Source organism: Dreissena polymorpha, chromosome 8, assembly GCF_020536995.1.
Source record: "Dreissena polymorpha isolate Duluth1 chromosome 8, UMN_Dpol_1.0, whole genome shotgun sequence".
Taxonomy (NCBI): domain Eukaryota; kingdom Metazoa; phylum Mollusca; class Bivalvia; order Myida; family Dreissenidae; genus Dreissena; species Dreissena polymorpha.
In genome coordinates this window covers 92,253,976-92,268,054 of record NC_068362.1, presented here as the reverse complement: position 1 = coordinate 92,268,054, position 14,079 = coordinate 92,253,976, and the positions used below count along the sequence as shown (strand labels likewise).

Here is a 14,079-nt window from a genome sequence, read left to right as displayed (position 1 = left end):
TTTCTGTCTTGACTGTATTTTCATTAAGAATAGACTACCTTTAAATGAAAAATTAAATAAAAAGGAAAGTGATGTCCCTTATAATCCTGTGTGGACTGCACAGGCTAATCTGGGTTGACACAACGCTTATGAAATTAGCCCAGTTTTCAAAGAACACAGCCCCAATAATTGAACACTCAACACTCAATATGTAACTATCATGTATGCTTATATATTTTTAAACATTCACTTGCACATGTAAAATACTCTATGTTATATTTGTTCACTTGAATAGATGTGAAAATGTGTCTAAAGGACATCATAAAATATGACATACGTAATATAATTATGAAACATTGTACCAAATAGTTACCAAAAATCAATATATTAAAGTCTCTTATTTAAAGCATTATACTGATAAGTAGCAGTTGTATTACATGACTATGTATACATTAACAACTCTTATTGGGGATGTTGGGCATGCTGTGTTTAATGCGCATAATACAATCTAGGACAAGAGCGGTTACAATTGAAATAAACTTTCAAACAAAAGCATGCCAATCCATATCAATGCAATTCAAGTTCATAATAATATTCAGATATAATAAAATGGGAGTAATGATGGAACATGAACAGTATTATTTATCGCTGAAATGACAGAACATGAGATTTGTTTTTGAGACCCACTTCATGCAAAAATGAGGCCTATGCAAAGAAACAGACAAGCTTGAGACAAGTCTGGTCATGAGCTACCATGTCCGCTAAATAGACCACTAAACCATGCATGACATTATAGCAGACAGCTGTACGGGATACATATGTCATAAGACCCATTTTTGCATTGTGTGGGTCATATCTGAGATATGGCTGTCTCACAATAATTCCTTGATGACTTTTGCATGCTCCATTACAGTGTTCTCCAAAAAAATGTAGTAACCAATAAGATTAAGCCAGCAACTAAGCTCTAAAATGGGCATTGTTTATCGCCATTTCTAATTAATATTTGGGGGCAACGTAGCCGTCACCTAGATTGTTAGTAACCGCTGAAATTGCTGGCCGCCATTGCTTCCGGAGAACACTGTGGAAAAAAATCAAGGGGAGTATTATTGGTGCGCAGTCAGTTAACCTTGATTAGTAACTCGGGCCCATTCTGAGTCAAAGATAGAGTCATGTCGTTCATTTGCTGGAAAACAACCATAAATTAATTTTACAATATGAGACTTGTTATGGGAAACCTGGCCTTAATGCATGTGCAAAAGTGTTGTCCCAGATTAGCCTGTGAAGTCTGCTCAAGCTTATAAGGGAAGAAACTTTCCGCCTAAACTTTATTTTCATTTAGAAGAGACTTCCTTTCAACAAAAAACAAGAAACACCCGTCTCTGCTCCCAAAAGTTTTTTTTTGTCACAATATTGCAAAATATATTCAGATAAAAGGAAACGTCTTGAGGGCACAGTAGTTGGGGGGGACAATAATTTTTTTTTATAAAATTTCAAAGGGCCATAACTCTGTGAAAAATCATCCGACCAGAACCCGCTGATAAAATGCACATCTCCTCTTGATAGTGAAGCTTCCCATAAAGTTTCATTGAATTCCGGTCATTAGTTGCTGAGAAATAGCCTGGACAAGAATTGCACTATATGTACAGTTAATGGAAAATTTCAAAGGGCCATAACTCTGTGAAAAATCATCGGACCAGAGCTGGCTGATGATATGCACATCTCCTCTTGGTAGTGAAGCTTCCCATAAAGTTTCATTCAATTCCGGTCATAAGTTGCTGAGGAATAGCCCGGACAAAAATTGTGCATGGACGGACACACAGACGGACACACAATGCGGCGACAATATGATCCCCCCCCAACATTTTTTGGGGGAGCATAAATACATAAAAGCAGAAAGTGATGTCCCTGATTAGCCTGCGCAGACTGCATGGATGAATGCATGACACTTTACGGACATGCAATAAGCCCAGTTTTCCAGATCACTGCTTATATTAATTATATCTTAACATGATTTCATATGCACAATGACTGCATTAATTATATCTAAACATGATTTCATATGCACAATGACTGCATTAATTATATCTAAACATGATTTCATATGCACAATGACTGCATTAATTATATCTAAACATGATTTCATATGCACAATGACTGCATTCAAAGTTAAAAAGAAATACAGAAGCCAATAACAACAACAAGAAATTTAATTCCAAGTGATGCAGAGGTCAACAAAAGACAACATACAGCATTCCAAGATGAAAAACAATACACAAGTCAAATAACAATAACGAATTTCATTCAAAATTGAAGGGCAATTCAGAGTTTACCGACAACATATTGAAACAAGAGAAATAACAACAAAAAATGTTATTTAACATTAAAGAGCAATATAGAAGTCAAATAACAATAGCACATTTCATTCCCAGAAGAACAGCAATGCAGCAGCTAAACAACAACAACAAAGTTCATTCCATCAGCGTGTTCTGGGAAAACTGGGCTTAATGCATGAGCATAAAGTGTTGTCCCAGATTAGCCTGTGCTTTTATGGATTTTTTTTGTTTATGGGAAGACTCATCTAAACATAAATCCATCTGAGGCTAAAAGTGTTGTTCATCGTGAGCCTGTGCATACTGCACAGGCTAATCTGGTAGGACACTTTACACGCATGCATCAATCACAGTTATTCCAGACCCCAACTACAATGTTGATATTTAAAACAGAAGTCATACAACAACACAGCCCACTTACTTTCCTCTTCTTCGTCCACTAAGGTCAAGGTAAAACACATTTAAATATTATGTACATGTGCATGTCACTAACATGTATAATCTTGCACATGTACATGAATTTCTATACTTAAAACATGTGTTGATTTTTTTACAAGTAAATGTCCTTGTCAACAAGCATTTTTGTAATATCAAAAAATTCATTTAACTCACTCAATTTTTTCCTTGATAAGCTGGTTTACCAGAACAAAGTGCGCATACTTATGCAAGGAAATGTCCCAAATAAACAACAAGAGGGCCTGAAAGGCCCAACGTCGCTCACCTGACATTCAAAGGAACTGACCAGTTCTGTGCAGCCCAAGATGTCATTAGAACAATATGTTCTTACCAACTTTCATGACTAGTGAACACCCTGGCAGCCACGTTTTTCAACAGACCAGAACCATTTTCATACACATCCAAGATATAATTTAAACAAGGGCTGTTTGTAAAACATGCATGCCCCCCATATGGGCTGTCAGTTGTAGTGGCAGCCATTGTGTGAATACGTTTTTTGTCACTGTGACCTTGACCTTGACCTAATGTAAGTTATCATCCGGAAACCATTGTACTATTTCGAGTCACTGTGACCTTGACCTTTGACCTAGTGACCTGAAAATCAATATAGGGGTCATCTGCCAGTCATGATCAAGGGGGGAGTGAGAGGGGGGTATAATGTATGGTGTGGTAATTTATTGAATGTTTAAAAAAAAAAAAAAAGGGGGGTGGGGGTGAGAGGGGGGTATAATGTGGGGTGGGGTAATTTATTAGATGTTTGAAAAAAATATTGGGGGGGTGGGGGGTAGGGGGGATTGAGAGGGGGGTATAATGTGGTGTGTGGTAATTAATTAGATGTTAAAAAAAAATGGGGTGGGGGGGTGGGGGATGGGGGGGGGGGTAGGGAGGGTGGGGGTGAGAGGGGGATACAATGTGGGGTGTGGCAATTTATAAGACGTTTAAAAAAAAATTGGGGGGTGTGGGGGTGGGGGGGGTGGTAGGGGGGTGGGGAGTGAGAGGGGGGGGGGTTATAATGTCTGGTTTGGTAATTTATTAGATGTTTAAAAAAAATGGGGGGGGGGTTGGGTGCGGGGGGTGGGGGGTGAGAGGGGGTATAATGTGGGGTGTGGCAATTTATAAGATGTTTAAAAAACAATTTTTTAAATTTTTTTTTTGGGGGGGGGGGGGTGAGGGTGGGGGGGGTAGGGGGGGTAGGGGGGAGTGAGAGGGGGGTATAATGTGGTGTGTGGTAATTAATTAGATGTTTAAAAAAATATTATTTTTTGGGGGGGGGGTGGGGGTGGGGGGGGGGTAGGGGGGGTGGGTGGTGAGAGGGGGGTATAATGTGGGGTGAAGCAATTTATAAGATGTTTAAAAAAAATAAAAAAAAATAAATGGGGGGGTATTCGAACTATAGTGTTAACAAGGTTTAACTATAGCCATATAAGGACAAATGCCCCGCCCCCTGGCGGCCATGTTTTTCAACCAACCGGCATCATTTTTGAACTCGTCCAAGATATTATTGGGATGAATCTTCTGACCAAGTTTCATGAAGATGGGACAATAAATGTGGCCTCTAGAGTGTTAACAAGATTTTACTAAAGCCATATATAGCCATATAAGGAAAAATGCCCCGCCCCTTGGCAACCATGTTTTTCAAGCAAACCTAAACATTTTCGAACTCATGCAAGATATCATTGAGACCAATCTTCTGACCAAATTTTATGAAGATTGGAAATAAATGTGGCTTCTAGAGTGTTCACAAGGTTTTACTATAGCCATATAAGGAAAAATGCCCCGCCCCTTGGCAGCCATGTTTTTCAAGCAAACGTAACCATTTTCGAACTCATCCAAGATATCATACAGACCAATCTTCTGACCAAATTTCATGAAGATTGGACAATAAATGTGGCCTCAAGAGTGTTAACACGGTTTTACTAAAGCCTTATAAGGAAAACTGCCCCGCCCCCTGGCGGCCATGTTTTTTCACCGATCTGGACCATTTTCAAACTTGTCCGAGATATCAATAAAACCAATGTTTTGACCAAGTTTCATGATGATTGGGCAAAAATTGTGACTTCTAGAGTGTTCACAAGGTTTCTCTATAGCCTTATAAGGAATACTGCCCCGCCCCCTGGCGGCCATGTTTTTCAACGGACCGGAACCATTTTTAAACTCAACCAACATATCATTTAGACAAACATTTTGACAAAGTTACATGAAGATTGGGCATCAAATGTGGCTTCTACAGTGTTCACAAGGTTTTTCTTGTTTTTACCTAGTGACCTAGTTTTTGGCCCAGCATGACCCAGTTTCGAACTCAGTCGAGGTATCAATGGGACAAATGTTCTGACCAAATTTCATGAAGATCAGACAATAAATGTGGCCTCTAGAGTGTTCACAAGGCAAAATGTTGACAACGGATGACGCACGACGGACAAAAGGCGATCACAAAAGCTCACCAAGTGGGGGAGAATAGCAGTATATATACTGCTATCCTTTAAAGCCACAAAACCATACAATATTTTTTCTGCTTAAAATGACTGGCAACAATATGATATCTTTCTTAAGCCAAATGACAAACTTATGTGCATGCATATAAACAAAAATATTTTAATCCTTTTCTGTTGAGAAACGCACTTTACATCATTTGTAGTCTTAAAACACAATACAATAAAGTCCAGTAATCTTGCGCGTCCCGTAATCTTGCACACTTCGCATTTGCGAATCTCGCAGACGACGAATGGTTTTCTTTAGTGATGAAAGATGGAATTTCACATTTTAAAGAATTAACGGATTTAAAAGTTACGTATTCCATGCAAAATTAAATTCGATCATTTCATTTAAACACCGGTTGCGTCATCCCTATACATCGTAAACACTGGCCTTCTTACGAAAAATTCAAAATGAATCACAAATTCCCTGCAGTCTTTAGCGTTTTCATACTTTAAATTATGAATTCATATATCCAACGTGTAATTTATTATTCCATTGCACAATATCCGATAAGTTTTGGTATTTTTTGCCATAAAAATATATCGCATCAGACGACATAGTCATTATTTCCCGCAATTCTATCAAACCAATTTGGTATGATCTCCGCATGCGCAATGGCCTAGTTTTGATATTTTCTGTAAAATATGGAAGCATGATCGTGGTATCAAACCTGTTTTGCATTTTTTTCACGCATACCGGTACTTTTTTATTAATTGTACACTATTATTAGTGACAATATTATTTATTGATTTGTAGTGAACAAAAACTGCACTTAAAATCCACATTTAATTTCAATGGTTTTACAAACTAATTTTAAAAATATTTTTCTGGAATGCTTTTTGTCAATAATTGGACACCATATGTCTACAATTTTGGAAATTTTGCCTAAACGAGGTCATTATACAAAGTGCGCAAGATTACCGGACACTCTGATAGTTTGAAAATGAGGTGAGTCATGTTTGTTTTGGAATCAAATCGGACAGTTCTTCACTGAATTAATTAGATATTTTTGTGTTAATAAGCACATGAACTTATTATTTTCATATTAAATTTAGTTATTTTGTTGCCAATTTATAAAAGAACATGTTTTTAAACCAATTGATCCTTAACTGCGCAAGATTACCGGACAGCATCGTAAGTTAAATTTAAGACTTTTCTTGCTAGATTCACGTTTTAAAGCTTTCATTTCTATCCCTAAGATACTGATAAGCAGCTAACAGCATAAAACCTGAACAGACTGCAAGTTACTTGCAGGCTGTTCTAGTTTTCTGTTGGTTGCTTATAGCCATTTTCATTATGCTTCTGACTGGGAAAGGGTTAATTGAATCCACATTTTTTCAGTAAGCAGATTACCTTTTGTGGCGATGTCTATATTGTTGGAGACAACGTAGTGGATGTGTCCTAGATACGTGTCCTCCACAAAGTTCTTCACAAACTCATTAAGGCTTGACTCCCTGAGATCACACAAACATTCATTCAGGGCATGTATACACTAATCCATTCTTAGACTTTAAAATAAAGAATAGAAATAAAACCAATAAAAAACGCTCAGCAATTGAATATATAAAGGCTCTTCAATTTGCTTTTGTGATCCATAAATTGTTCAACATGAAGAATTATGTAGTAAGAGGTATTAAATTTTGTGTCATGTAAAAATGTATTTAACTATGAGAACATAACAGTTTCAAGAATAATCTACATTTTTAGACTTTAGTCTAAGAATTGGTTGGTGAATACGCGTCCAAACCTCATGACTTCAAGCATTTTCATTGGTTAGCATATTATGGATTCCATCCATGGGAAAGCAAAGCTTTATTAAAACAAACATTCCCATTGGTTTGAAGGATTCTATCCATGGAAAGCAAAGCTGAATTGTCACAAGCATTCTCATTGGTCTGTATTTGAAGGATTCTATCCATGGAAAGCAAAGCTGAATTGTAACAAATATTATCATTGGTCAGTATTTTAAAGATGGAAAGCAAAACTGAATTATAAGAAACATTCTCATTGGTCAGTATTTTAAGGATTCCATAAATGGAGAGCAAAGCTGAATATAACAAACATTATCATGTGTCTGTATTTTAAGGATTCAATCTATGGTAGGCAGACTGAATTTTAACAGTCATACATATGGCCAGTTTTTCGAGGATTCCATCAATGGAAAGCAAAGCTGAATTGTAGCGAACATTCTGATTGGTCAGCATTTTTATGATTCCATCCATGGAAAGCAGAGCTTAATTGTAACAAACATTCTGATTGGTCAGTATTTTAACGCTTCAATCCATGGAAAGCAAAACTGAATTGTAACAAACTTTTTATTTGGCCGGATTGTTAAGAGTTCCATTCATTAAAATCTAAGCTACATTGTAACAAACATTCTCATTGGTTGGTATTTTTGAGTTTTTGAGCTGTGCTGTCCTGTTGTTAACACAAAATGAGTGCTATTTCCCCAATTTATGACTCAAATATAACCCTATCCCTTAACAGAAATGAAACAATGATTGTAGATAATGTTTACAATTTCCTTGGGTGCATACATTTCTGAAGTGTATATTCAAGATACACTCAAAGTGGACAAAAGTTTGCCCTGAACAGGCACATTATTGATGAGCTCTTATGTAGTTCTTACCCAGGTTGAAGGGCTGATGAGCTCTCCACTTCCTTGATAAATATCTGCAGCTGTTTGTAGATACCTGCACACCATAACAACAACTGTGACATTTAAACGACTTTGTTATAGATTATAATACTATTTCAGTGTGGCATAAAATGTTTACTCCAAGCCGATTCAATATTTAAATTCAAATAAAATACCCCTTAGAAGAAAGAACATAGCATACAAGTAATACATACTGAATCTCAGGTACTAGTCAAGAATTTTGTTAAATAATGTTTAGTTTGAGTTTGTAAACACCCCCAAATATATCTCTTGCTTTTTATTAGCATCTTATTTTATACATACATTTGTGCATCTCTAGTTTATAATTGAAAAAAAGACACACGTAACAAACATAATCGGTTTACTGATCCAGTTCTTACTTCTGATGTTGTCCACAGATGGCTTGCACACAAAGACATGTTTTGGTGTGTCCATATGCATGGTGCCCCCTCCAAACAGCTCACTCTGTCAACCAAAATATCAATTTGAGCCTTGCTCTGGGATGACAGGGCTTAAAGCATGTGTGTAGTGTCATCCTCATTTAGTGACATGACTTAAAGCATGTGTGTAGTGTCATCCTCATTTAGTGACAGGACTTAAAGCATGTGCGTAGTGTCATCCTCATTTAGTGACAGGACTTAAAGCATGTGCGTAGTTTCATCCTCATTTAGTGACAGGGCTTAAAGCATGTGCGTAGTGTCATCCTCATTTAGTGACATGACTTAAAGCATGTGTGTAGTGTCATCCTCATTTAGTGACAGGACTTAAAGCATGTGCGTAGTGTCATCCTCATTTAGTGACAGGACTTAAAGCATGTGCATAGTGTCATCCTCATTTAGTGACAGGGCTTAAAGCATGTGCGTAGTGTCATCCTCATTTAGTGACAAGACTTAAAGCATGTGCCTAGTGTCATCCTCATTTAATGACAGGGCTTAAAGCATGTGCGTAGTGTCATCCTCATTTAGTGACAGGGCTTAAAGCATGTGCGTAGTGTCATCCTAATTTAGTGACAGGGCTTAAAGCAAGTGCGTAGTGTCATCCTCATTTAGTGACAGGGCTTAAAGCATGTGCGTAGTGTCATCCTCATTTAGTGACAGGGCTTAAAGCACGTGCGTAGTGTCATCCTCATTTAGTGACAGGGCTTAAAGCATGTGCATAGTGTCATCCTCATTTAGTGACAAGACTTAAAGCATGTGCCTAGTGTCATCCTCATTTAATGACAGGGCTTTAAGCATGTGCGTAGTGTCATCCTCATTTAGTGACAGGGCTTAAAGCATGTGCGTAGTGTCATCCTAATTTAGTGACAGGGCTTAAAGCAAGTGCGTAGTGTCATCCTCATTTAGTGACAGGGCTTAAAGCATGTGCGTAGTGTCATCCTCATTTAGTGACAGGGCTTAAAGCATGTGCGTAGTGTCATCCTCATTTAGTGACAGGACTTAAAGCATGTGCGTAGTGTCATCCTCATTTAGTGACAGGGCTTAAAGCATGTGCGTAGTGTCATCCTCATTTAGTCTGTCAAGTCTACATAGGCCTGAGATAACACTTTCCACTTTTATAGTATTTTTTGTTTAAAGGAAGTCTCTTCTAAACAAACTTCCAGTTTTAGCATAATGTGTCCTCCCTTATCTGATAATCCCAAAATGTTTCAAACCACTCAATTTTAGCCAAGAGATACGCATATTTTATTTCTTATATTCAAAAAGCTCTTCTGATATGGAGTGATATTTACTAATCGTGTATTTGTGTTTGGTGTATAAATATAATTTTCATAACACCATCTTGACTTGTACTCAAGTTATTAGAAACTATTTTAGAAATTATGTACTAATGAATGCATTAACCTTTACCCCATCCAAATGCAATCCTTTGCTAGTGTTGGATATTAGGCATTTATGCATGAAGTTTCAATACAATACCTCATTTACTAGTAATTTATTTAGAAGAAACCATTTTTCTATATTAAGTAACACTGACAATGACCCCCTCTCCTATACTAGAAGAAGTTATGATATAAGGTATATATGTTTGTAATTTCATAGCAAAACCTATACAGTTGAACACTGCCAAACAACTTCAAATTATTTTTTTTGCCTTTTGATAATGTTTTCTTGTCCATTTCTTCCCTTTTTTGTTAAAATAAAATACACATGATAAATTGTAATTTCCTAACTCAAATTCATCTCCCTTTAAAACTTACCTTCTTCTTAACACCTAATAATCAAATACTATTCTGGTGTCGCAGCTAAGTTGACAGTATATTTTTCAGGTGTGATGACTTGGCACTATTTTACAAGTTCCAACGACTTCAACATCACAGTGTACAATTGAGCCATGTTCTGAGAAAACTGCATGAGCATTAAGTGTCGTTCCAGAAAAGCCTGTACAGTTTGCACAGGCTAATAATGGACGTCACTCTACGCTTTTATGGTATTTTTTGTTTAATGGACGTCTCTTCTTAGTGAAAACTCAATTTAACCGGAAAAAGTCGTCCCTGACTAACCTGTGCAAACTGCACAGGCTTTTCTGGGATGATCCATTACGCACATGAATAATGACCAGATTTCCCATAACAAGGCTCAATAATTCCAGTGTAATGTTAGTTGGCTCTAACCTCAAAGTGGTGTGTGTCCTCCACATAGCTGTTGGTACTCAAAGCGTGAATTGAAGCATCGAACCTGAACAGGGATCCCTGAAATGTCAAACCAAAGTAACTTTTTTTTACTAAGAACCATCAAATTGTTCATTTTGTGTCTGAATCAATACATGTTTTCTACATCTACAAATATGATTTTATTCTGCATCTGTCTAATACATGGTTGTAATTAACGGGCGCCACCTCTTTTTTTAGATGCTTGGGCTGCGATTGTATGTTTCTGTATTTGTGGATGAATTAATCTTCCCTTAATCGTACTACATTGCCCGATTTTTTAAATAATGCGAAATATGCTGAAACAATATATCAAACCTACCTACCCTGTATAATTATCCAGAAAATTTCAAAACATCCAAGCCTAAGCGCCACCTCAGAAGTTGCATTGGCTCATTTATTAATGCATCTCAAAAAAGAGGCGGAGGCTGTGATTAACGGTTGTGCAATAAATAGACTCCAAAGTTTCTCTACATGCCTTTAGTAATTGAGTTTTAATAAATTTACTTAAAAATTCAGTCATTAGTTAATGTCATTCACCTCTATGGTTACTTTTTTCTGTTTATAAGGCCGGATATTCATGAACTATTACTGTTTTTCATTGAGACCTTGACGCTGAGATAATACTGCTGTTATTAAAACTAAAATATTAACAACAGACCAAAATATTAAACAAAACATATTAAAGCTTTATTAAAACATAAGTAAGAACTCCTTCTTACTTTCCGAAACCATCAATCAACTTGATAACTTAGTAATAAGTAAAAGTGAGTACTAGTATGTGCTGACATTAATTGTAAATTCTGAATATCAGCTTAACCCTTTCACACTCAGAAGCAAATTGAACATGGCAATATGCACCCAACATAAAACCTAACAGCTTGAGAGTAACTCTCACGCTGTTCAGGTATTATGCTGTTTGCTGCTCACAAGTATCTTAGAGATGGAAATAAAGGCTTTTAAGCTTGAATCTAGGACAGGTCCTAAATTTAATTTGATTTTGTAGATGACTAGAAATGTGTCAAATAGCTTATCTGAGAGGTAAAGGATGAATGACAATGTATGATCCAAAGGTCACATTTTTCTGTTTCTGTGTCTTTTTCATTTCCAAGCCCAAGGTACTGATGAGCAGCAAACAGCATAAAACTGTAACAGACTGAGTTGCTCGCAGGCTGTTCCGGTTTTATGCTGGTTGCATATAGCCATGTTCACATTACTTCTGAGCAGGAAAGGGAAAATGACTATTGCAGATCTAAAGATCATCTTTTTCTGTTTCTGAGCCTTCTTCCTTGTGAAGAACGTACCTTGCTCTGTGAAAAGGAAGTTTAATGCATGTACAACAAGAGATGTGTTTGTCAGAAACACAATGCCCCCTATTGCTCCACTTTGAAATCAAATTTCCATATATCATTTGGCAGGTTTAGAAATTATCTCCTTTTTAAAGCTTATTACTTCCCTTGGATTGTATTTTTTGACTTTTGACCTTGAAGGATGACCTTGACCTTTCACCAGTCAAAATGTGCAGCTTCATGAGATACACATGCATGCCAAATATCAAGTTGCTATCTTCAATACTGTGAAATCATTTATTTTTGCCAGCACGAAATTTCGTCATTTTTATAAAAATGACGTTTTCGTCAGCACTTAAATTCGCCAATTACTGACTTTGAAAAAAATGCTTCAGTCAATATCTGATTTGTTTTTTCCGAAATTATCGCGGTTGCAAAAAATCGTAGTGGGGAAAGAGGGAGGACACTTGAGAGTCACTTGCAGGAGGTGGGGCCTGTTTGTCACATGTCAATATACTAGTATTTTGTTAGGTCAGGTGATCAGTAATTTGCCCCCATTAGTGTATCATTATTATGATTAGCGGATTAGTGGGACCGAATAATCGTTAACGAGTGTTTGAAACCCGGGTTTGAAACAGTGAAGCCAGTCGCTAATTGGTCTTATTCATTTATTATCATGGCAAAAATTATAACAATCTTACCTTTATCGGCGCAAATTAGAGAAGGTGCGAAGATTATTGGTTAAAATTAGTGTTAGCAAACTATTTGGTCAGTTTTCAATAAAGTTTCAAGAGTTTTGCATTGTAAATATATGATCACTTTAAGTACAATAATTTTCGGAATGTAAAATTAGCAGTGCATTATGGGACAGAGGTTTCAAAGGGAAAAGTTCGTATTGAATTGTAACTACCAATGGACGAGTGAGTTTAAATTAGATTGAAGGCAATGGGATACAAAGCAATGTTTTATTGTGTCATACTCAGTCATCCGAAACACGTGTTTTCCGGGGATTTCCTGAAAATCACGCAAAAATAAAAGTGAATTTCTGAAAACAATTTCCCTACGTTTGGATGGAACTAATCGTCATGATTGCTAATTTCTCTTTACCTGTTACGTTTTCAATTGCTTCAAGTAACAATTATTTGAAACATGTATCGTAAAACTTGTAAAAGATATCAATGATTAAAAAGATCGATAGCCAATAAAACCAAGCACAAGCTATTTTTACACCTGTATTGTAGTTAAACGCAAACAACCAAACACAAATCAAAATGTTCTGTATTGATTTGTATTCAAGGCGGAGAATGTATATACGGTAAGTATATGCATTAAAATTTGTTTATTGTCTTTGATCCGGATCTAATCCGGTGCGTGGAGGCTGTATAATCTTCTGCAACAACACTGAAAAACACAATACACACAATGGGTAATAAAGTTGTTTACAATTAGCGCTTATCATGACAATTCTTCCTAAACGAAGTCAACGCAGTCGATACAGCTGTACTGCTTTCGCGTTTTAGAGCAATTTCATGTGTCAGTTAAGTACACTGTGTAATCTACAACCTTTTGTGTCAAACCCGGATTTATCTTGATTACGTAACAGACGGAGTATGTATGCGTGGATTACGTTGGATTTTAGCGCCTCATGCCTTTGGTTATTCAGTCTTAATTTGTTCAAATATGGGACATAATTGTTCGTTAGGATCTTGAATTCGTCTATCGGTCGACTGACGAAATATACGAAAATTAATGCCTGACGATATATAATGGTTTCACAGTATTGCAAAAGTTATGGCCAATGTTAAAGTTTTCGGACGGACACACAGACAGACAGACAAACGGACTGACAGTTCAACTGCTATATGCCATCTTACCGGGGGACATAAAAAGTGCCGTCCCAGATAAGCCTGTGCAGTCCACACAGGCTTATCTAGACAACACTTTCTTGTCACTTTAAATGAAAAATACCATACCACCCAAAAGTGTCGTCCCTGATTATCTTGTGCCAACTGCATAGGCTAATCTGCGACTACACTTTACCCACATTCATTATGACCAGTTTTTTAGAGCTCACCTTTTTCTGTTTCTGAGTCTTTTTCTTAGTGAAGTATGTGCCAATGTCCATAGTTGCCTCCTCATAGTTACTGGGTGCCTGTTGTCGTGACTTCACCGTGTTACGCACGTCTAAGTACTCATTCAGTAGCAACTCCGTCTGGAAGTAACAACAACAACACGGGGTGTCAG

The 14,079-nt window shown here is 36.9% G+C and overlaps 1 protein-coding gene across 13 annotated transcripts in view; it reads right to left on the bottom strand.

The window, feature by feature from the left end:
* The window catches only part of LOC127841244 (exocyst complex component 4-like), a 90,354-nt gene that overhangs the window by 36,412 nt on the left and 39,863 nt on the right, over positions 1-14,079 (bottom strand). For 12 of the 13 annotated variants that reach the window (XR_008030813.1, XR_008030814.1, XR_008030817.1 and 9 more), the window contains 6 exons: positions 13,910-14,047; positions 10,511-10,588; positions 8,280-8,364; positions 7,870-7,933; positions 6,594-6,694; positions 2,731-2,748 (listed from right to left, as the gene is read on the bottom strand). Coding sequence is in view for 4 of the 13 variants with exons in the window: in XM_052369906.1 (XP_052225866.1) it covers positions 2,731-2,748; positions 6,594-6,694; positions 7,870-7,933; positions 8,280-8,364; positions 10,511-10,588; positions 13,910-14,047 (484 nt within the window). In the remaining 9 variants the exon portion in view is untranslated. The remainder of the gene's footprint in view (positions 1-2,730; positions 2,749-6,593; positions 6,695-7,869; positions 7,934-8,279; positions 8,365-10,510; positions 10,589-13,909; positions 14,048-14,079) is intronic. The other variant, XM_052369908.1, reaches the window with a different exon arrangement.